The following is a 22823-nucleotide window of genomic DNA, read 5'->3' as shown; positions in this document are numbered from 1 at the left end:
ATGCCCAAACCCCCAACCCCACCCCACCCGATAAAAGCTCAGCTGCCGCGAGGTCACCAAAGTGCCTCAAATGAGCTCCTGACGAGCCTTGTCATTCTCTTGAGCTCCATTTGAATGGACGCTCGCTCGCTTGCGTCTTTTGTCATTGACGAACCATTAAAGTCCAAGGACGCACCCTTGCCATGCTTGGCGGGCACGCGCGCTCGCGCGCCTTCTTCCCTCCTCAACGAACAAGCATGCAGGTGACTGTTGATGCTCTCACTGCGCTACTTGACTTTTGCCTCTTGCTCCTATTTTCAAGTCCGCCTTCGAAAACCACACAATTTGTGTGGGTCTTTACGTTCCTGTCAGGTTATATTCATCAAGGCGGCGTGTGTGTGTGTGTGTGTGTGTGTGTGTGTGTGTGTGTGTGTGTGTGTGTGTGTGTGTGTGTGTGTGTGTGTCCCCCACTGGGAAAAGGCGTCCCTGTGCGCACGAGTGACGTGTGAGTGACGGGCGGACTCCTCCCGTCCAGGACGCCCCGCGTGGCCGATCAAGCGCCCCTTCCCTGGCTAACCTGCAATTAGCAGCAATTAGCGCACGGCGCTACCATGACGACAATCAGCAAGTGGAAGAGGAAGACTTCCTGTTTGCCGTCATCACTTCCGGTGTGAGCAACAAGTCACTTATCCTGCGGCAGCCTGCTGCTCCAAAGCATACCACATCATGCGCATAGGTACATGAAGAGCAAATGTGTTATTGCCGATTAGCTGGTCGCACGCACGCAGGGCTGGTGGACGGCCGGCCCGGTGGGCGGTTGCAGCTAATGCAGCAAGTAGGGTGTGTGTGTGTCAATCACGGTGGGGCGGCGAAGTACTGCTGAGCTCAATTGCCCTCGCTCGCCTGCCTGTCTGTCAAACGTGTCTTGTTTGTATTTTTTAAGTAGCAGACATGAGCTTAGTGCGCTCATGAGCCGCCGCAGACCTGTACGTACGTTACGAATTCTCCGTATTTTGTGAGGGAAATCACTGAATGCTAACTCGTTAAGGCCGTCGTACTGATTGTTACGGACTTTTTCAAAAATCACAGGTTATATAATTGCACAAAAGGGTTGAAAAGGAGAAAAAGAATTAGTTCATCCATAAATGCCATTTGTGTTTGACGACAAGCCAATGGCAGACGCGGCGTCGTTCCGCTGGTCGCCTCCAGTGACGTGGAGCTCTTTGCCGCGGAAGCTAGCAGACGACGTTAGCCGAAAGCTAACAATTTGAGGCTAACCTGTTTCGCTGCGACCCTTAGTGAATTCATATCAGCGGCGAGCAACGAGGGCAGCGACACGATGTAGAGCTTCGTCGCCAGATTATTGTTCACTACTGCTCAGAAAACTAGTGTGTGTGTGTTTGTGTGCGCGTGCGCGCGCGCTACACTAGGGGGTTCAAAAGTAGGTACAGTATACTGTAGTATCTTTTTTTTAATCCTTTTTGGGATGGTTGAATTTTTAAAAAATGTTTTCTTTTTTTCGACAATCATAAAAAAAAAAGACAAAATATACTGCAGTATTCCTAATTTTGCACCCAGTAATACACTGTACTTGTACTGTATATTGATATATGTATACTGTGTATGTATGTATACATGCATATGAAGATGTTCACGATGTTTTTGTGAAAAGAAAACATTTATTTTGAATTCGTATGAGACGCTCGGTCGTTTACGATGTCCTCGTCAGAGTTTATGTGTTTGAAGTCATTAAAAAATAGAATCTAGTTTGCATTCAAATCAAATCTTTTCACCCGCCCCATTATCATTCATTTAGAGACTTGAGTTCTTTGTTTTTGATTTCTTTGGCCGGCCGTGAAGAACTTTTTTTCAATCCGAGCCTGCAAATTGACTTCATTAAACGGCGTGCTAATGAATTGACGCAGTCGTAATGGACATGAACACAATAAATACTCATTAGTCAAACATGCCCCCCCCAACACACACACACACTCTCCAACCCCCATACCTCCGAGGACACAGCTGCTTACAAACAGATGGACACTTTTAACGTGTGTCACCCTACACACACACACACACACACACACACACACGAGTGCGCACACGCACTCACAAAGAGCAGCTGGTGGTGGTTTTTACCTGACACAAACAAAATGTCTTTTACTGGCATGTACATTTCTTTCCTTGTGAAAGCCTCACAGACCCAGCGTGCGTGCGCCCGCGCGGGCGGTGAGAGGTCAAGTATTTCTTGTCCTCATGAGACGATGAAAGGGTCAAAATGTTGAAAGGCAGGGCGGGGTGGGGGGGGGTTATAACATTTTCCTTTGACACAATCAGTTGTCCCATCAAGTGAGCGTCGATTGACCTGCTTCCCTTTCAGCCACCAGCCAAGCTAGGTGTGCACGCGTGAGCGCACACATACACACACACACACACATGAAACAAACCCACGCTCGCAAACTCCTGTTCACAAACGAGACGCAAAGTATGACTCACACAACACCAGACATACATATATACGAGAACACACACTTACACACACCCGTACATTCACCTTTACATGTAGATGGGCATACACACCCATTAAAACAAGCACACAATTACACATGCACGCAAAAGGCCTGTTGTTGCTTTTTTTTCCTCTCTCCTTTTTTCTTGAGAAGCATATGTGTGTGTGTGTGTGTGTGTGTGTGTGTGTATAAGATATATATATATATAAAACACTCATGAAACATTCTCACATCCACCATTGAAACACTCAGAGGCTCTGATGGTCATGCTATCATCCTCGCTCGTGAAATGCTCTCACACACACACACACACACACGCCAGATTTTTCCTCACTTAAAGGCACAACTGAAACGCTCTCATACGTACACTCGGGTGAAACTCTCTTGTTAGTACTGTACTACTAAAAGGGTTTGACACACTATATTGAAATGCTCTCTCGGTAACTCTCACACATGCAATCACACACGGTATTGAAACGTTCTTACTTGCACTATTGAAACGCTCGCATCTTATTCAGTCACTCTTACGCGCCATTGGAGCATTCATGTGTTCGAATAAATCCTCACTCATACGACTGAAATGCTCTCATACACTCTCTTGAAACACACACACACACACACACTCTACTGTTTGTTTTTTCCCCACTACATACATACCTAGAATGCTCACACTCTGGATCGGTCTCACATGCGCTCTTGAAACTCTCTTATACACACACTCTATTGATAGGCTCTCTCGCATACACCCTGATGAAAGCCTTCCAGGAAACGCTCTCATGCATACTATTGAAAGGGTCACATTCATTGACGCTGTGGCGCTCTCCATCCAAACGTTCTCATACAGCTTAACCCTGAAACGCCGGCTCTCACGTGGACAATCCTGAAACGCTTTCATACACGAGAGTGCAACGCGGATCTTTTTCACTTCATTATGTGTGGCACTTTTCTCTTGGACATGGGAAAAGATTCCAGTTGTGTGTGTGTGTGTGTGTGTGTAGAAAAGGGGCTCTTAGATGATGTGACTGGGGTGGGGGGTGGGGGGTGACTCGTGGAGTGTGAGATGGAGGGGAGGGGGGGCATCAAACAGCGAGAGTTAAATGATCCATAAAGTGGAAGATTTGTCTACCTGGCATGTGTGAGTGGGCTAATGATGAGGATAATTTCCATCTTGAGTCCCACTGGGCTGAGAGATTTCAAGCGGACGGGAGGGGAGGGGAGTTGGGGGCTGGCTCGGGGGTGTTAGGTGTGGGTGTTCTAACCCCGAGCATTTCAATTTATTGCCATCAAGGATCATTTCATGAATCGTAAATTACATTTGCTGTAAATGTAACGTCAACAACAAAAATGAAGTGACCCTCCCTCAATAATTCTTTAATTAATTAGCATGACCTTTTATTGTATAAAGCACAACATTGTAATTTGACACAAATGAAATAAAATAAATCCTTGCCAATATTTCCTCAACAGCTTAGGGGCCAAAATATTCAACTCACAGGAGGAAGAAGATCATGAAGGCCAAATTCAAGGTCAACGAAGAGGCTGCTGCTTCGTCTTCTTACTGACTTGTTTGTGTGTGTGTGTGTGTGTGCGTGCGTGCGTGTCTAAAGTGGTGCGCCGAGTGGAAGACGATCGCTGGCCTGGCCCGTGAAGAGCTCATTGGAAGTCAACAGGAAACACTTAAGTGGCTTTCAGTGTGTGCGTGCGCGTCCGCTTATAAATTATGCGGATTGCATCATACATCGGATTTGGTCAATAATAAATCACCATTGGAGTGTGAGCGTGTGCTGACTTGTGGCCCCCGCGATTGGCTCAGTACACCGTGACGTCAAACACGGCGCCCTCCTCCGAGGGCATCGTCAAACACGCACACACGTACACACAGCAGTCCATGAGCAGAATTGAAAGTCGGCGACAGGCCAAGTGGGAAGCATCCGGCAATCGCAACTGGAGCCTCCTGCCCAATCCGCCCATTTTCTGTCCTGACGAGGTGATTTGGGGGAAGAGGCCAAGTCCATCCTGGACCGGTCACCGGCCGATCGCGAGGCACATGTCAACAAACCACTGCACAGGAGCACTTGACTGCAAGCCGCTTCCTTCCAAGACCTTTTGCATTTTCGTATCATCTCGTGAGCTCGCTCCATTTTGGAGACTCGGCCTGTTGTTTGGCCAAGCGGCTGAGGAGTGATGCTCATTCGATGGATTGGGAGTTAGCGAGGCTGCTCAGCGGGCCGTGTTCAACTAGTTGGCCTGTTTGGGTGGGGTCGAGGGCTCGTACAGGTTCACACGTACATGAGACAGAATTTGTATAGGAGAGAAAAGAGAAGTCGCTGAAGGCAATTGTGTCGAGACGAAGCAGTCAACTTCAATTGTTCCAGAAGGGTGTGGCTTCAATTTCAAATGGTCAAATCCACACATATCCAGGTGACACCTCATTTTGCCATATGTAGCAGTGCGACATCTCAGACTACGCAGGCAGTGGTGTTAATGCAACAGACGTACTCGGTTTTTAACGCCATCCCCAAACTTTCAAAACTGGCCCAAGAAGGTTCAAGTTGTTGCTCGTCTTGGTTGTCCAATTACCAACAGAAAGTCACACGTATAATTTCTTTGACAGTCACCAAGCAGTCATGAAAGAAAAAAAATGTTCCCCTTTATATTTTATGAATGTTGTATTCATGTTGTATGAATGGCAATGTTAAAGACAATGCCGTTCGACTTCTTTTGTAAGCATATGTAAATTGTTGATGGATGAGAGCGCCATATTAAAATCTCGTCAAGCCCAGCGCACCATCGGCTAGCGCCGGCCCTGCACATACCTGGACAGTACAGGTAGAGACACACACACACACACACACAGACAGAATGTGTGTGTGTGTCTGTGTGTGCTCATGTGTCAAGTCCCCTAGTATGCAAACACAATAGTCTAAATGAAATGGAAATATTTGAAATGAGGCGCATTGAGAGTGTTTGCGGATGATGGTAAAAAGGTGTCGTTTCATAACTTGCTTTTGGTTTGTTTTGCGAACTTTTGCCTGCCACCTGTGGCGCCCGCTGGACCACGTGACTTGACGCGGAAGCGGAAGCGACAGCCAGCTGAGCCGCGACACAGATCGTCTCTTCCGAGTATGCGGGGTACGCTCGACAAGTTCGAACGAGCACGACGCCTCGGCAAAAGGATCACTCGACCACATTCTAGTTCTTCTTTGCCACATGGGCGTTAATGGCACCGCCTCGCCACCTACGCTCCCACTTGCGTCTCGTCCTTACATTCTGAGGCCGGCCCGGCCGCCCGCCAACCGCAAACCGAGTGAGCACTCTGCGCCCGAGGAGAGCATCTGCGCTTCGCCGAAAGCTGAGCTAGCGGCTCGGCGGCTAGCAGGCTAGCGGCGCTGTAATGGCGGAGCTGGTGCAGGCAGGAGGACAGGCCTCGATCGGCCAGCCGGCGCTTAAGTCGGACGGCCTGGCCGACGCGCTGCAGCGGGCCCGCCAGGTAACCTCCACCGAGCGGCCACCCGACAGCGAGTCCCGCGACCTCCGCAGCGCCCAACGTGCCTCTTCGGTCGAGTCCGCACACTTTTTATTCTGTCTGCTTTCGGACCGCCGACCACTCGCAACTTCGACTATACGCTCACGCGCAAACGCGCGCACGCACGCCAACTAACAGGCTAAGCTAGCTGGGCCACTTTGGGCGACTTTTACGCGACTGACACGAGCCTCCCCAGCCGGGAGAGACTTTCTTTGGGGGGGACTTTGACGTGCTGTCACGCTAAACTTTAGGGTGGGGGGGTCGATCACGGTGACGAGTTGGGGGGTGGGGGTTGTTGTCCACACGTGTCACTCGGCCTGACAACTTGTTGAACTTACCAACAAACCAACTTAACAAACAACTACGTGATACGCACACTAACTAACACACACTTTTTAGCGTGGACGAACGCAGTAAACTGAGGGGCTTCAACTGTAAGCGCACGCTTACATATGCACGCGCACGCACTCACGGATCGTGTGTGTGCTTCTGCTTAAGTGTTTTGTGGACTCTAATTGACGAGATTTACTTGAGTGACACGATCACTTCCTGTGTTGAACTCCCAAACAACAAAGCAGTTAATAACGCACAAGTAGACACCTTTTGCAACACCAACTCAGTGGACCCCCACGTAAACATCTCTCATGATCTGTTTACTTACTCTGGCATGCTAACTTCCTGTTAGCCAACTGTGCTAAATTCTTCCGTGGAGCTAACAAACAACACATTCAATACACTAACACTTTGTAGGTACATTACAACAAAATATTTTTTTTCAGCAACGTCAGTGAACGGAGTTGGAATATAGCAACAAAACAGTGCCAGAATGCTGTCAATAGGTTAAGGATTAAGGAAGTTATGACATTTTAAAGGCTTCCAAAAAAAAAGGGCAAAAAAATGTTATGTAAATGTTAGTCTTATTTTCTCTTCAAAACAATTGATTGCTTTTGAAAAGAATGAAGCTGAATTCTTGAGGCCTCAGTTTCCTGAAGTGTGGATCGAATTTTAAAGACGATACACCACAAGAAAGGAGAGTCATCATCATCATATTAATGGCATGAATCCATTTTTAATTAATTGATGTAATTAAGTTGACCAACAGCATCGTTGGCAAACGAATGGCTGGTTTATCCCGGTGGATGGCTCCCCTGTGTCTCCCCCATTCAAGGGTATGGGATACAAATTTTGGCAACGCACCTTCCGCTTTGGTTGTAACTTGTCTGTGTGTCTCCTCAAACCGTCAAAATTATTTGTGAGAGTTTGATATCAAAACACTTTTTGGGCGGGCAAAGATTAGCGATCATGCCGTGATGCCATAAACAACAAAATACTGTGTGAAAACCATCACATTGAAAAAGAGAAGACAGAGGCGATTCCATTGTCCATCATGTCTAAAAATAGATGCCAAAAACAGATCTTTAACAAGCCGGAGCAAATTTTTCTGAGGAGTGCAAAACAGAGCATTGCCACGTGATCACCCAAAATGGCCTCGTGAAAAAATGGTGGAAACAACACTCCAGGCACATGCTCTGTCACTCCGACCTTTGGGAAACTTAGAGCGTTGTTCAAATGTGCTGTCGGGTTATTCAGACTACACTAAAAAGTGTGTGTGAGCGCTGGCGCGCTACAGACTGAGACACGCTAACACCCTGTTAGCCCACTAAATTGCTGTGTTTAGTTTGTACGCAAACTCAAAGATTTTTGTCTTGGCTAATTTCATGTGAGCCGATTGAGCTAACTTGCTGTGCTCCCCAGATGGTGGGAAAGATGGGCGGGTCACTTGCTCCTTTCAATTGGGCGTGTTTATGCTAGTTAATTGGGATGCAGCGTGTTTATTGGACAATCTTGACCACGCCCATTTTAGCCGCTTTGGCCTCAAACCTCTGCTGTTATTTTATTGTTCTTGTTTGTGTGTTGTTTGTTTTTAATTGTTTTATTAGCAAGGCCCAACCAATTAACCGGCCGATTTATAGACCTTTTCAAATCAGCTCAAACCACATTGAAACATTATACAAAGATTATGATATTGAAACAAATATTGAAATAAACCCTCCAAAAAATTCTCCCTTGGAAAGTTAAACAAAACCAAAAGGGGGAGGCTCAAATATTCTGCCTGAAATTCATATCTTTGTTTTGGCACGCATGAAGGGAATTCCACCCCCCCCCCCATTTTTTTATAATCATATATTTTTTGAATTAATCAGCCAATTAATCGGTTTTCTGAATTTTTGTCTCCCAGATATCAAAATCCATCGTTATACTTCCCCATTATGTTGTCTCCTTTAGCTTGTTAGAATGCTAACATATAATTTGTGTGTGTGTGTGTTTAGGGAATCAACTGTCTGCAGTGGGCCACCAAAGGTACGACTCGCGCACGTTGAGTGTAGGTGTTTAGTGTGCCCGTGAGCGCCCGCCATATCATATGCGTGTGCGTGTTTCAGGGTTTTGACGGAGGACTACAAGGTTCCCGACAGAATGGTGGGCTTCAGTAAGTGGACATGCTTTTCCTACTTCCTGTTTGTGCGTCTCAGCCGATGCGCATTGTCATGTTTTCACGCTCGTGTGTGTCTGTGTGTGTGTGGCAGTCATCGGCCGAGGCGGCGAGCAGATTACCAGGATCCAATTGGAGTCTGGATGCAAGATCCAGATCGCTGCCGGTGAGTCCCGACGCGGCCATGAAGCGTTTGCTGGCTTTTCTGATGATCATTTGCGCACATAGATGGCGGCGGTCTGCTGGAGCGTCCGTGTTCCCTGACCGGAACGCCCGAGTGCATCGAGTGAGTCTGAAATTTGCTCGACTTCCTGTGATGATTTCGCCTTCACGTTCTCACCATGTGACCTGCGTGCGTGCGTGCATAGGCAGGCTAAGCGTCTCCTGGTTCAGATCGTGGACCGCTGCAGGAACGGTCCCGGTTTCCACGGCGATGGGGAGGGCGGAGCCCTGGTGCAGGAGATGCTGATCCCGGCCAGCAAGGTGGGGCTGGTGATCGGCCGAGGAGGCGAAACCATCAAACAGCTGCAGGTGTGAGCGCCGAACGAGCCGGGGGTTCTTCTTCTTGCGGGCCGCCGCCATCACGCGTTGACGTGCGCTTGTGCGCGTGTGTCAGGAGCGTGCCGGCGTGAAGATGATGATGATCCAAGACGGTCCCATGCCCACCGGAGCTGATAAACCTCTCCGCATCTCCGGAGACCCTTACAAAGTTCAGGTGCCAAAACCCGGCGAAACAAATTCTTCCCGCCCAAGAAAGGTGTCCTTGGACGTTGTTTGATCTGGCGAGTTCTAATGTCGCGTTCCTGGCGCGTCGCAGGCGGCGAAGGAGTTGGTGCTGGAGGTGATCCGGGAGAAGGACGGCGATTTCCGGGCGGGACGCGGTGACTTCTCCGCCCGGCCGGGGGGCGCCAGCCTGGACGTACGTTCGGCTGAAACAAACACACCCCAGCCTTTGCGCTTTGCGGGCGGGCCACCTCACGGCGGCGTTGCTTTCGTCCCTCGCAGGTTCCTGTTCCGAGGTTTGCGGTGGGCATCGTCATCGGCCGCAATGGCGAAATGATCAAGAAGATCCAGAATGACGCCGGAGTCCGTATCCAGTTCAAAGCGGGTACGCCCCCCCCCGGTCGAGTTCCGCCGCAGGCCTCGGGGAACTTAAGTGCGGCTGTTTTCCTCCCGCAGACGACGGCATCAGTCCGGAGCGGGTCGCCATGGTGATGGGCCAGCCGGAACGCTGTCAGCACGCGCTGCACCTCATCAACGAACTCATCCAGACGGCGCAGGTAAGCCAAGCACATGCACACAACGCAGGTTTGTTAGTTTCTTGTTTTTTTTGGGGGGGGGGGGGGAACACCTTCCAACTGAAAATGGGATCAAATACATGAAGAGGTCACGAAATTCGGGCTGTGACCTCTTGATCGTGCACAGCTGGGTGAGTGAGGAAAAAGGTCAAATGGGCAAAGCAGCCCACTGAATAAAAAAAAAAAAAGAAAGAAAAAGGTTAGCTAAGCTGTGTACTCGTAGCGCAATGGCAACTGACTTTGCCGCCGCCATTCAGGAGCGCGACGGTTTCGGCTCAGTGCTGAGGGGCAACCGGGCGAGAGGTCGCGGGGATTGGACCGTGGGTTCCCCCGGACCCCTGCAGGAGGTCACCTACACCATACCCGCAGACAAGTGTGGCCTGGTCATCGGCAAAGGTAAGTGCCTCGCCACCATCACCCCCACCTCTCCCCGCCTCTGCCGTCCTTTCCCGCAACCGCGGCCAAACGGGAGGCTGAGCATCATCAAGCGTGTGCGCGCACGCAGGCGGCGAAACCATCAAGAGCATCAACCAGCAGTCGGGCGCCCACGTGGAGCTCCAGAGGAACCCGCCGCCCTCCACCGACCCCACCACGCGCGTCTTCACCATCCGGGGCTCGGCGCAGCAGATGGAGCACGCGCGGCAGCTCATCGACGACAAGATTGGGGTAAGGCAGGCACCGACGCCACAACCTCACCGCGATTTCTTCCCCACCGCCCCCTCACTTCAGGACTCTTACCATTCTGATTATTAGTGGTCAAGTGAGCCCATAACCGATAATTGGAATCAATATTCACATGTGGCAAAGTATTGGTGTCAATTGTGACGAAGATAATAATGGTGGTCTCTTTTTTTTTTTTTTGTCTTAAGGGTTCTGGTATTATGAGTAATGGAGGATTCGGTTTCAGCCCCTTCACTCAAGGCCCCACCCACCAGAAGTAGGTCACTATGGCAACGTGTGTGTGTGCGTGTTGTAGGTGTGAGGAAGTCATGTGACCACGGTGCGTGTGTCTTTTGCAGCTGTGGTGGTGCTCAAACCTTCTTGACGGGCGTGTGGGGGAACACCTACCAGACTAGCTGGCAGAATGCAGCGCAGCAGGACCCCGGTAACGCACAAGCAACACACACGTTACATCAGACACTTCTGGACACACCTATTTTACGAACACACAATCACGTTCCAACAGACACACAGTCATTACAACCACACACACACACACACACACACACACCCTCAGACCCACACTATTTTTCCTCATACACACACGACAGACCCTTGCACACGTACGTCCACCCGACAGGCACATGCACTTGCACACATTAGATAGACATATGCACGCCGTACACCCTGTGCCGTATCCGTAGCAACATCACAGGTCAAAGCGTCATTTGGACCCGCCTTCAAATCATGAGATTGACAGCCTGTGGGATACGCAGTGTTCTTAATCTGTGTGTGTGTGTGTGTGTGTGTGTGTGTGTGTGTGTGTGTGTGTGTGTGTGTGTGTGTGTGTGTGTGTGTGCAGGTCAGCAGAGTCAGCCCGCGAGCGTGATGAGCGACTACAGCAAAGCGTGGGAGGACTACTACAAGAAACAAAGTACTACTTCTTATTTCTTCTTTAGCTTCAGTCGCAGCTACTACAATAATTTTTTTTTCTCCATGATTTTTGCCAATTTAAAAGAAATGTTTGAACTTCATCGTCTTTTGGCTTATAATTTTTACCTTTTATTGTGATTTAAAAAAAAATTATTTTCCATCGATTGGGGTGGGGGTGGGGAGGGCAGTACTTGATGGCCATGCGTGACCTTGGCGGTGTGTCTTTGTGTGTATTTGCTCAGGTCAGTCGTCCCAGCAGAGTTCAGTGCCCGACTACACGGCAGCGCTGGCTGAGTATTACCGCCAGCAGCCCTACCTGTGGAACCCTGCCCAGATCCAGGTAACTCATAGGGGTGATGTCATCACATAGACCCCGCCTTCAGCACCACGCCCAACCATTTTAAATGGGTTACTCGATGAATCGTCTCAGCCCTTGATTCAAATAGGTTGTCCAACATGTAAAACCTCGTCGCGTTGTTCTTTTTTTGACACAGGCAACCACGTATTTCATGATGATGTCATTTCCTGTCTCTGTAGGATCACTAAGAAGCCCCTCCCTCCATCCCTCGGACACCACGCCTCCTCCCTCCTTCCTTTTTCTCGAGCAAATTAACGGAAACAGGAAGTGCTCTTCTTCTGGTTTTAACCTCCAAAGTGTCGGACTTCCTGTTTGGCTATTTTTTTTTTTTTTTTTTTAAATCCAATCCGAACGTGGACACGTTTGAACAAAGTTCATTTCACCTCCTATTGTCTTTTTCTTTGTCTTTTCACCACATGATGCCTAGCAGTCTTGAGGAAGATGACGATGATGATGATATTGTATTAAGCATGCGGCGGATTGTTTTTTCTTTTTCTTCTTTCAGTGTGGATGATTTCATGGCGTTGGACAGAAACGTGACGTTTGACGTTGACGGGCGTCTTTTTGTACGAAAATGTCAATCGTTCTATTTCTTCGGTCGCCACTTTGGATGTGCTAGCGCTAATTTGTAGTTTTTCTTTCGGTTCTTGAATTTGTCGCCAAACGAGCGCGTTAACTCGGAAGTTTTGGTTGGCGCCCGTTTTGTGTGCATGCGTGCGTATGTATCTTTTGGTGCGGTCTGTCACATTGATTGGAGGGCAAGTTTGCGACAAATCACAAATGTTACCGTTCATCAAATGAGCACTCCCGTCGGTACTTTAGCGCTGTCATGTTTGTTTGTTTGTCACCTAGCCTTAACGAAAGGAAGGCACTAGCGTGCTGCTAATGTAGATTTACGCTTGGTCAGACCACAGGGAGTTTGACCTTGACCCGTGTCTATTTTTGAATGGAACTGTCAATCATTTTATTTCCTCGGTGGCCATTTTGAACGTGCTAACGCTAGCGACTACGTGCTAATGTTTTTGTGTTTCTGGTTTGATGTTTTTAAATCTTGTTTTTTGACTTTTTACCGCGTAAGATGATCCTCTATTCGTTTTCTCTGTGGTCAGCATCGTAGTGCCGGTGGGTGGCGCCAAACTAGCACGTTAGCACTCAAACTTCCTGTTCGTAGCTAAAGTGCAAGCGATCTGTCACTTTTGCACGGTGTGTTTGCATCAAATCACAAATGTTGATAAAATAAATTCACTTTCACCGTTTAGCTTTATTCACCACCGTTTTTCGGTGCTCTCACTTAGCCTTAGCAATAGGAGGTTGCTAGCGTGCTGCTAGCATAGCACCGCGCGCGTGTTGGACCACAGATGTTGAGTGCGTGTGTGACCATGATGATGACGATGAGTTGGGTTCAGGGGTCTATTTAAATCCATTTATGAATATTTGGTTTGGTTATAAGCTAATATGCTAATGCTACACGTACGTGCTGTCACTTCCAAATTAATGTTTTGTTATTTGGTTTAGAATGATTAGGGAGTATTTCATCAATCATTTCAGCCCTGGAGTCAATGATATAGTTTGCTATATAAAAATCCCGTGGTAGTGGTGATGCGTTTGGACTCGGAATTCCCTCGTTCTCCTGAATCACTACAAAATTTTAGGATTATTTGTTTTGATAATGAGCTAAAATACTCATGGATATTATATACATACCATCGCTTCCAAAGGAATTTTTTTTTTGGGGGGGGGGGTCAGCCGGCAGCAGGGAGAGGCTCTTCTCAAGACTGCTATGCTAAATGCTAAAGCTAACATCGCTTGGCCTGGTGAGCTAGAAAGTGGCGCGTTAGCTCATTCGCCTGAGGGGGCGACGCCGAGGCCAAGAGACGGATGGATGGGGAAGCGCCCGCCCCCGATTCAGTTCCACGCCAGATTTGTTTTTTTTGTTTTTTTGTTTTCTGTGGTTTTTCTAATGGACCTTTGTCCAAATGTAACCTTTGGACTTTTCTAGTAGATTCTATGGACTGACGGGTGAGGAAGATGAACATGATGATGATGATGTAACCATGAGGGCTAATAAACAGGCTCCTTCTTTCTGACTTCCTGTGTCTTTATGAACACTTCCTGTGGCCGCCATCTTGTCCGAGACATGCGTGGCGGCCATGAATAATGGATAAGGGATTTATTCATTCATTCATCTTCCAGATGGCCTGATTGATGATGTCATCCCCTGTTATGCATGTGTGTGTGGGGTTCTAAAGTGTGTCAGTTGGTTAGTTTTTGTTTGCGTCGGGTTGTGTATTAGCTCTTGTTTTTTTTTGTTTTTTTTTGTTACTTAGAGTATGTATGTGATTGCGTTTGTGTGATTGTAACATGTCTGTCGTGTTTGTGCGTGTGTGTGGCCGCTCCAGAAGAGTCCTGATTTGAATTTGCGTGGTGAGTGTGTCTGGCCTTGCCGCGGCGGTGAAGTCAGCCTCTGCGGTTGAGTCTCCCGGCTCTCATGGGCAGCTTTTAATGCTGCGTGCCCGCGCGTGTGCGCGTTAAGTACAGTAAAGTGCTCTGTAAGTACAGTTGAACTCGGTGTGTGTGCGCGCAATTAATATTTCATAAATTGTAGCCATGTCCTCATTAAATGTCCGTCTGTCACCTCCACAGGAAGTCTTATGACCTGCGATGTCACCTGACAATAGTGCAAACGCGTCAATCATCAGATGATGACATGGGCTGATGATGTCATCACAGGACACATCGTCTCGTCCAATCGGTGCAGTGAGTGGCGCAAGCACGCGCCCTAACAAACTATTCATTTCCAATTTGCATACGCGTTCATTTACGTATACGCAATGCTTGCACTCAAACTGTCGTGAATGTAAAGCGGAGTGCAGAACATGCAACGCCCACACCAAGCATCTCAATGCTCGCTTGCCACCTCGGTAAAAAGAAGGAGGGCCGCTGACATCATTCTTCCTTTTCTTGATCGGCCGATGACCTCTTCGCGGATGTTGGTGAGTGCCGTGGGTGTCTTGTGCTGGATTTAGCTTCATTAATTAACCTCCCACAATGAACTCGTGTACAGTGCACCTCCTCTTCTTGTATTGTGTGTGTCAGTCACCTGCCCCCCCACCCCTTGCTCAAGCCCCCCCTCCCCTCCCTCCATTCCCCCACTTGCAGCAGGCTAAGTGCTCTGTTGTTGTCTTTGCTGAGACAAAGACGCAAGGACAACGCACACACAGGCTAGTGCTGCGCACGCTACGCCAACGGGTTCTGCTGGTCTCAGCTCATTAAAGGGTGTCTGACAACCCTTCGCCCCCACACCCCCCCAAGAAGAAGAAAGAAAAGAGAAGCCCCCACTTCATTCACTCAACAACACGAGCGAGCGCAAGCTTCTTCCACGATGAGGACGACAAACAATATTCCAAAAGTATTCCAGGATGAGTGCGCCGAGCCGAGCCGGCATGACGCCAGAACGCGAATTGTTTCAAAGCGACCTTTCACTGCTGTTTGGATCATTCCAACATAGTGCCACCGTGAACAGAATAACACACTCACAGCACCTTTGGAGACTTATTCCACCGCTGCTGTTTTTCCCAACATTCCTAAAACCGCATTAGGCCAAAAATTTTCCATCATTATTCCACAATTTCGCAACAGAAGTTCAATCAAGTCCGAAAATGGGACTCGTCTATTCCTAATTGGATTTCCCACCGCTGTCAATCACACGACTTCCACCTTCCTCCTCCGCCTCCTCATCTGCGGGCTTGTTTCCCATTGTCCCGTTGTCATTTCCAATATCCAATTCCAACATGAATCGACAATTACAATTCCAACATTCCAGAATGTTTCCAATAGCGTTCCAGCCTTATTGCGCACTCGCCAAAAGTATTGAAACATCGGCCCACCCAAAAGACACATTTACAAACGCACAAGCACACACACACACACACACACACACGATACGGAGCTACGTGTGCACACATTTTCAGACACACGCCCCCCCCCCCACACACACACCCACATTGGCTACACAGACGATGACACTTGCGGCGTGCGCACGCACTTTTAGAGACCCACACTGACTTTTTGAGACACACACACGCGCGCACCCATTGAAACACCGCCCATCCTTTCAGACGCGCGCGCACACACACACACACACACACACACACACACGAGCGCGCACACCCACCGATCCCTCCCCCTGCTTCCAGTCACTCATTCATGCACGCGCGCACGTGTATAAAAGGTGGCGCGTGTCGGGCTCGCTCTTCATTTGCTTTTTTCCCCCCCTCTTCAACTTGTTGACTCCCCCCAACTCGCCAAAACAACAACAAATCCTTTTCTGTGTGTGTGCGTGGGTTTGCCAAGCTGTAAAGGAGGACATTTTTTTACTTTTCGTTTGAATGTAATTGTCTTTCTTTTTATCTGTTTATTTATTTATTTTCGGCAGGGGTTTTCCCGCCATGGGCTCGGCGCTCCCCGCTTGTTCGCCGCCGTCGGGCCGAAAGTGGTGGTCTCCGAAGCCCCCCGCCGGCGCGCCGCTGTCGGAAGTGATCACGTCGGACGTGGTGCACAGCTTCCTATACGGACGATGGAGGCGCGTGCACGGCGAGCAGCAGCTGACGCACGAGGCCGCCGCTGCCTCGGGCGCGAGCCCCAGGACCGCTTTCACGGCCGAAGTGCTCGCGCAGTCCTTCTCCGGAGGTCGGTGGATCATCGTCGGCGTCGTCGTCGTGGTCGTCATCTGTCAGGCGTCATTTGCATTTCAAATAGCCGTCAAGTGTTTTTCATTTTAACATTTAGTTTTCTTACAGCGTCGGCTCATAATGAGATGAATTTTTTAAAAAATCCTTCGTTGATTGTGATGGATAAATTAAACAATTCATTGATTATCATTGAAAAAAAAGATGTACAAATGTAAATGTTTCAAAATGAGCATTTTGAAGAATTGAATTGAACGTTGTCATGGGGGGGGGGGGAGTAACAAATATTTTCACGAGTAGACGGAAAAAAATCGTGTGTTAAATTCACTTCGTTTTATTTCCTCAAATGATTGCACAAAATAAAAGCATCCAGATTCAGAAACTTTTTTTAAAGCAGACTAATGTACCTGGATCCTGATGCCTTTATTTTATGCAACCACATTTCGGAATAAAATGGAGTAAATTCAACAAAAACTGTTTTCATTTAACGATGTTTTTTTTCCAAACGCCCCCGTTCCTCTTGAAATGTTGAAATCAATATCATTTGAAATTCCAAATGAGCGGCTGATGATAGGAGAACTCATCTTGGATATCTTAGCAAGAGTGAAATGATTTATGATTTTTTAAATGATGATGAATATATTTCCAACCTTCTTTTTTTGAAAAAATTAACCACAAATCCTTATTTTGTTGACTTGTTCAATTAAATAATGTGGTCATGAATGCAAATTGGCTCATTTAGATTTCGTTGAAGAATCCGTCAAAAGGGTCGCGCTTATGAGTTCTTTTCAAAGACATTTTTTTTTCTTCAGGGCCAGAAACTCTTGCGGCCTTTTGAGGCCACGCGCACATTTATTTGATCTTGTATTTTTCAAAATGTGATTTCCGTGTGAAATTCGTTTGATGTTTTTTCTTCACCTCGTTCATTTCGATGTGGGCGACTTGAGACGCGACGACGCATCGTTTCTTTCTGCTGTTCCCCTCCCCCCCCCCCCCGCAACCCCCGCTGGCCGCGCAGCACGCCACTCGAAGGCCAATTTGTTTAACTGGAAATTCCACGCGCCTTTTCAATTATTCGTTCAAGGCGCAATTCAACATGTTTAACAATTCCAATTCAAATGTGTCTGTGTCTGTGTGTGCGTGCGTGCGTGTGTGTGCGCGCGTGTGTGTTTCCGCAGAGGTTCAGAAGTTGTCCAGTTTGGTTCTTCCCAGCGAGGTGATCATTGCACAAAGCTCTGTTCCAGGTAAAAGCCTTAATCAATATTCCCTTTATGACGTCACATATCAAATGATGATTGGAATCATGAAACAGCGTGTACGTGTGTGTCAAAAATAAATGCGCGTTGTCCGCTGATCCGCAAACGCACGCAGGTTCAACAATTTACACGCAAAATTGAAGATTTACAAATAACAAATCATGATTTCTAATCATGAGAAACGCGCGCACACACTACAATAAAAGGACGTGAAAATCATAAATATATTGGTGGATCTGAAAAACACATCGCGGAAGGAAGGATTCGGTGAATCATTTTGAGACAAATCTGTCCCCGGCGCTGCATCCCACGACAACTTCACCAATAACGTCCCCCCCCCCCCCCGCCCCCCAAAGAAAAGAGGATTCAAAGTGACACTTCCAATTGTCGGGGAGGAGAAAAAAAAAACATTAAATAGAAGGTCGTTTTTGTACGCTTATTTCCGCGAACATTTGCACAAGTAATCAAAGGCAACAGAAAGCAAAAGTTTCGCTGAGGTTCATCGTCGAGCTGCGATTCTTCCAGGCAACGCTGCAAAAGCAACATCGGGATTGCCAAATGGGAAAAACTGAACTCTCGTTAAGTCCAAATATTAGCTACGAGCAAAAACCTCAGAAAAGCCCAACAGGAAGTCATTTTTATAGGGAAAGAAGAAGAGGGGAAAAAAAGGCGAAGAAGATTAAAAGAAAAAAAGTTTTCATATATGCAACAAAAAGGCATCCGGTAAACACCTTGACAATTCACCGCTATTAAAAAAAAATCGTATATGAAAGTTGGAAATAAAATTTTACCCGAACGAAAGTTTCAAATCCAAAACGTCTTCCAGGTGGAATATACTGGGGGAAAATGTAAAAAAAAAAAAAAAAAAACAACAACCCAAGTGTTGATCTTACAACGATGAAATGAGGCTCGGGCCGGACCACAAAGGAAGGACCTCAAAAACAAAAGCAAAAGAATACGATGATTCGATTGACCTGGAAAAAAACAACCTTGAAGTAATCAAGGATGTGCTGCCAACTAGCCCTTCCCTCTCCAAAATCTAACTTTTAAAAATTGAATTGAATTAAAAACTGCATAAAAGAATTGTCTTGAAAATGTCATTTTCGACATTTAATTCGTTTTCATTTTGAAGGTTTTGAGTAGGCGAGGATTTTACCAAAAAAAAAGTTGAAGTCGATCAGCTGCACATGACAACTTCTTGCATTTCGCATTTATTTGGAGTCTCCTCCAGATTTTGTGTGCGTGTGCGCGCCCGTGTGTATGTATGTGTGTGTGTGTGTGTGTGTGTTGCTTGGGGTGGGGGGGTCGAGGAAGGACTATTGTTTTTGTTCTTGATTGTAAAGTGTCCTTGAGTGTTTTGAAAGGCGCTTATAAATAAAATGTATTATTATGATTATTATTACAAAGAAAACGTGTTTGTGTGTGTGTGTGTGTGTGTGTGTGTGTGTGTGTGTGTGTGTGTGTGTGTGTGTGTGGGGGGGGGTGGCGTGCGTGCGTGCGTGCGTGCGTGCGTGTGTGTGTGTACACAGGAGAAGGTCTGGGAATCTTCTCCAAGACTTGGATCAAGGCGGGAACCGAGATGGGTCCGTTTACGGGGCGCCTGGTTTCTCCGCAACACGTCGACTTCTACAAGAACAACAACCTCATGTGGGAGGTATACACACACACGCACACACACACACACACACACACACACACACACACACACACAAAACCAAACTATATGTACGTTTTGTAAATGGGAAGCCTCCCGTTCATTTTGGCTGTAATTCTATAATCGGCCACTAGAGAGCAGCACACAATTTTGTTTGACCCTCGTTTGCCAAGAGCTAAATTGAGTGCTGCCGAATTTCACGGTTTTGAAGGCGAAAACGTCCTCAAATGTTCTGGTGACGTTTCAAGGAGAGGAAATCTGGCATCTTTGAACTAACGTGAAACAATACCCTGTCAAACTGCTTGCTGGTTGATGCTCAACTTGGCCAAGTAACACTAGGCTACTCTCTTATTTTTCATAGGGTGCATCGAAATTTAAATTATGGGGTAGAGAAGATACATGAGTGGTTTAAAGATGTCCAACATAAATTACAGTCTGATGTATTTATTATGATTGACAAATTTGCTAATGAAAAATGTTGTGTCTGTATAATTTGTCGTTGGTGGTGTTGCCAAGAAAAAAGTCGAGCTCCGCCCAGTTTACGGGAGAAGTTTTAGGGTTTAATTTAATCAACTAACCTTTGGATAATGGTTTCCAAAATAATTATGGTGTCAAGGCTAAGGTGCTTATTTCCCAGCTCATATGAAAAGTGTGACAGGGTGGGGACAGGAGCGTGCGTATGTTTAGCGTGATTGGCGTTGGAAATTGTTGTCACGGCAAACATGAGGAGTGGGCTTGATTAATGCGCTCGTACGTAGCCGCCCGCTCTGTGGGGCTGCACGTGCATGCAGTGCAAGTCGCAGTGCAAGTCAAGCGCTTGTAAGCAAGCAGCACTAATACGCTTTGCCAGAGTCAGGAAGAAGACCCCGAATGGGATGACGTTTGGACCGGATCACTTTTATTTATTTATTTTCTTTTTAGGTGTTCAATGGTGACGGCGGCGTACGTTTCTTCGTGGACGCCAGTCAGGAGGAGCAACGCAGCTGGATGACGTACATCAAATGCGCTCGCAACGAACACGAGCAGAACCTGGAAGTGGTGCAGCTGGGAACGGCCATTTTCTACAAGGCGCTTCAGGTAACCCCACTGGCCGCCCGGGTGCAGTCCTGGCAGCCACATTAACGAGCCGTATAAATGAATGCATAATTGACCTAAAAATGATTTCACACTTGAAAAATAATAATCCATTTGAAAGGAAAAGTGTTTGGAATTTGGGGATTTTTCAATCTTGCTACATTTTAACGTCAGCTAACCGTAGCATAACATTGCGTTACGTACGCAGAGTTGCATTACATATGCGTAACGTGGGGTTATGTTACATATTGTCGGCGTAACCCATGTTGCCATGCGCTTGCTCCCAGACCATCCCCCCTGATCAGGAGCTGCTCGTCTGGTACGGAAATTCCCACAACACCTTCCTGGGAATTCCTGGAATTCCAGGAGGCGATGACGAGCAAGCAAAGAAAAGCAAGAGCGGTAAGCTATCATGAACGTCGCATTAGCATCGCAAGGAGTAGCGGCTGCGACAAAAATGTTATCATTTATGTTTGAGGAGCCTTCATTAACGGAAAAGCAAATAAGTCGCTGGTTAGCCTAGCAGCTGGTTCGCCTAGCAGCTGCTAGCGTAATTTAGCTTGCCAGCATTATTAAAGGCTTCTAGCAGCCAGCGCTGCGCACTAACAAATTGCCGCAGGTATTTCGTTAATGAATCCTCACAAAATGCTAACGTACTGCTCACCTGAACAAATTAGGGTGAATATTTTACTCGCATTATGTTAGCATTAGCAGAGTATAATTAACATCCTATCATTACTTACAGTAAATTATACATATATTTTAATTAGTAAGCTTCTTGTGTGACTTGCGTGTGCTAAAATTTTGGTTAGTGTAGTTTGCTATCGTTCGTAGAAAAGGGAAGAAAAGGGACAATCGCAGCAGAGCACACTAGCGACTCATCACTGATATCACTTGGGTGATTTATTAGCATTAGCATAGTCCTGTCGTATTATGTTAGCATTAGCTTGTTAGAATTAGCATCTTTTTTTGCATTGACATGTTAGGTTTAGGTGTTTTGTTTGTAACAGCATTAGCTTTCCTGAACAAAAATTATACAGTGTATTGTTGTTACTAAGACGCGATGTAGCCCAGCCGGCTAACATAGCTGCTCAATGCATTTCAATTGTGTGTAATGTCACATGCACGCATTTTGTTTTCTAATTGTCATATTTCAGATGATTTCCATGGCTGCGAAGGCTCAATGTCATCCTCGTCTTCGTCATCCTCGTCAGGCTCCGGGGGTCTGGGCCGCATGCGCTGCGTCATCTGCCACCGCGGCTTCAACTCTCGTAGCAACCTGCGCTCGCACATGCGCATCCACACGCTGGACAAACCCTTCGTGTGTCGCTTCTGCAACCGCCGCTTCAGCCAGTCGTCCACGCTGCGCAACCACGTGCGTCTGCACACGGGCGAGCGGCCCTACAAGTGCCACGTGTGCCAGTCGGCGTACTCGCAGCTGGCGGGTCTGCGCGCCCACCAGAAGAGCGCCAGGCACCGCCCGGCCGCCGGAGCCGGAATCGGAGCTGCAGTCGGCGCCGGGGCCGCCAGTCCGGGAAGGGCGCTGCTGCTTGTGCGCGACCAGCACTCGCCTCCGCCACATCCTGCTTCCCTGGTCCACCACATTCCCGCCATGGTGCTCTAAACTGGAAGTTAGCCGGTAATGCAAGTAAAAGTGTTGTAAAAGTATACGCAGGAAGTAAGCTTTTGCAGCGTGTTTTAGCGTAGCAGCAGCTGTGGTGAATCTTCCGTGCGTCAGCCTAGCATGCTAATTGTTTGTTTTGTTGTTTCCGCTGTGGTGCTTGAGACAGGATGTTGGCTTGTTTTCTCCGCTAGAGTGGTACCACCCTTAGCGTTTGTGCGGCACCCTTGAAAAAGGAAGCGCTGGAAGTTAGCATGATGCTACCTTTCGCAACCGCAAGAATCCAAATGAAATCAAACCGTAACCTCAAGGATTGGCATCGAAACTATCGAATCCAATTCAAATTCAGCCACATCTGAAATAATTACAATTAAATCAATTAGAATCGCAACCTAAAGAATCAATTCGAATAACAACCTTCTGAATCTAAATCTAGGGGAGGGATGATCTGGATTTGAAAAAAAAAAAAACAGTCGGGCAGAGGCTACCTTTTGCAGCTAACACTGGGAGTTAGCATAGCAGCATATGACTACTTTGTCTTGCATGCTGCGTGTACGTTAGCCTAGCATGCTAATCTTTTCACTTTGCTGCATGCTCTTAACAGGAAATATAAGGTCAAATCTCTTTTTGAATTTTATGTCCCAGCGTTATTATCAATGTGTCATGTATGGTAACATGCTATATACATATATTAATAAAGTGAGTTCATCTACAGTTTGAGCTTAACACGCCAAAGTCAGCAAGCCCACTAACTTCATATATATATATATATATA

The 22823-nt window shown here is 47.3% G+C and overlaps 3 protein-coding genes across 8 annotated transcripts in view; all 3 read left to right on the top strand.

The window, feature by feature from the left end:
• The window catches only part of ciz1b (cdkn1a interacting zinc finger protein 1b), a 12030-nt gene extending 7764 nt beyond the window's left edge, over positions 1-4266 (top strand). For 2 of the 6 annotated variants that reach the window (XR_002170118.1, XM_019885762.1), the window contains one exon: positions 4097-4266. The gene's annotated coding sequence lies outside the window, so the exon portion shown is untranslated. The other 4 variants (XR_002170116.1, XM_019885760.1, XR_002170119.1 and 1 more) reach the window with 3 other exon arrangements.
• Positions 4267-5611: 1345 nt separating this feature from the next.
• On the top strand, positions 5612-13842 carry LOC109525149 (far upstream element-binding protein 3-like). Its single transcript, XM_019885440.1, has 18 exons — positions 5612-5979; positions 7771-7790; positions 8332-8376; positions 8457-8503; positions 8601-8672; positions 8735-8792; positions 8875-9037; positions 9123-9221; positions 9324-9425; positions 9512-9614; positions 9686-9786; positions 10062-10200; positions 10310-10470; positions 10674-10741; positions 10824-10909; positions 11327-11398; positions 11640-11737; positions 11935-13842. The coding sequence occupies exons 1-18, from the start codon at positions 5884-5886 to the stop codon at positions 11941-11943; spliced, it is 1539 nt and encodes a 512-aa protein (XP_019740999.1). The 5' UTR covers positions 5612-5883; the 3' UTR covers positions 11944-13842.
• A 2031-nt stretch (positions 13843-15873) lies between these two features.
• LOC109525307 (PR domain zinc finger protein 12-like) lies at positions 15874-22762 on the top strand. The gene is made up of 6 exons (XM_019885729.1): positions 15874-16444; positions 17622-17687; positions 19229-19353; positions 20275-20430; positions 20715-20829; positions 21585-22762. The coding sequence occupies exons 1-6, from the start codon at positions 16204-16206 to the stop codon at positions 22049-22051; spliced, it is 1170 nt and encodes a 389-aa protein (XP_019741288.1). The 5' UTR covers positions 15874-16203; the 3' UTR covers positions 22052-22762.
• The last annotated feature ends 61 nt before the right edge of the window (positions 22763-22823 follow it).

This window comes from Hippocampus comes, unplaced genomic scaffold (genome assembly GCF_001891065.2).
Source record: "Hippocampus comes isolate QL1 unplaced genomic scaffold, H_comes_QL1_v1.1 scaffold78, whole genome shotgun sequence".
Lineage (NCBI taxonomy): Eukaryota > Metazoa > Chordata > Actinopteri > Syngnathiformes > Syngnathidae > Hippocampus > Hippocampus comes.
Note: the sequence above shows the minus strand (reverse complement) of the source record. Positions and strands in the feature narration are given on the sequence as shown.

What these genes read in the sequence shown, in the direction of transcription:
- LOC109525149 (XM_019885440.1), top strand. Translation starts at nt 5,884, where the DNA reads ATGGCGGAGCTGGTGCAGGCAGGAGGACAGGCCTCGATCGGCCAGCCG. An exon ending in CGACAGAATGGTGGGCTTCA is followed by an intron (nt 8,504 to 8,600) that starts GTAAGTGGACAT and finishes TGTGTGTGGCAG; the next exon opens with TCATCGGCCGAGGCGGCGAG. An exon ending in AACTCATCCAGACGGCGCAG is followed by an intron (nt 9,787 to 10,061) that starts GTAAGCCAAGCA and finishes GCCGCCATTCAG; the next exon opens with GAGCGCGACGGTTTCGGCTC.
- LOC109525307 (XM_019885729.1), top strand. Translation starts at nt 16,204, where the DNA reads ATGGGCTCGGCGCTCCCCGCTTGTTCGCCGCCGTCGGGCCGAAAGTGG. An exon ending in TGCACAAAGCTCTGTTCCAG is followed by an intron (nt 17,688 to 19,228) that starts GTAAAAGCCTTA and finishes GTGTGTACACAG; the next exon opens with GAGAAGGTCTGGGAATCTTC. An exon ending in AGCAAAGAAAAGCAAGAGCG is followed by an intron (nt 20,830 to 21,584) that starts GTAAGCTATCAT and finishes GTCATATTTCAG; the next exon opens with ATGATTTCCATGGCTGCGAA.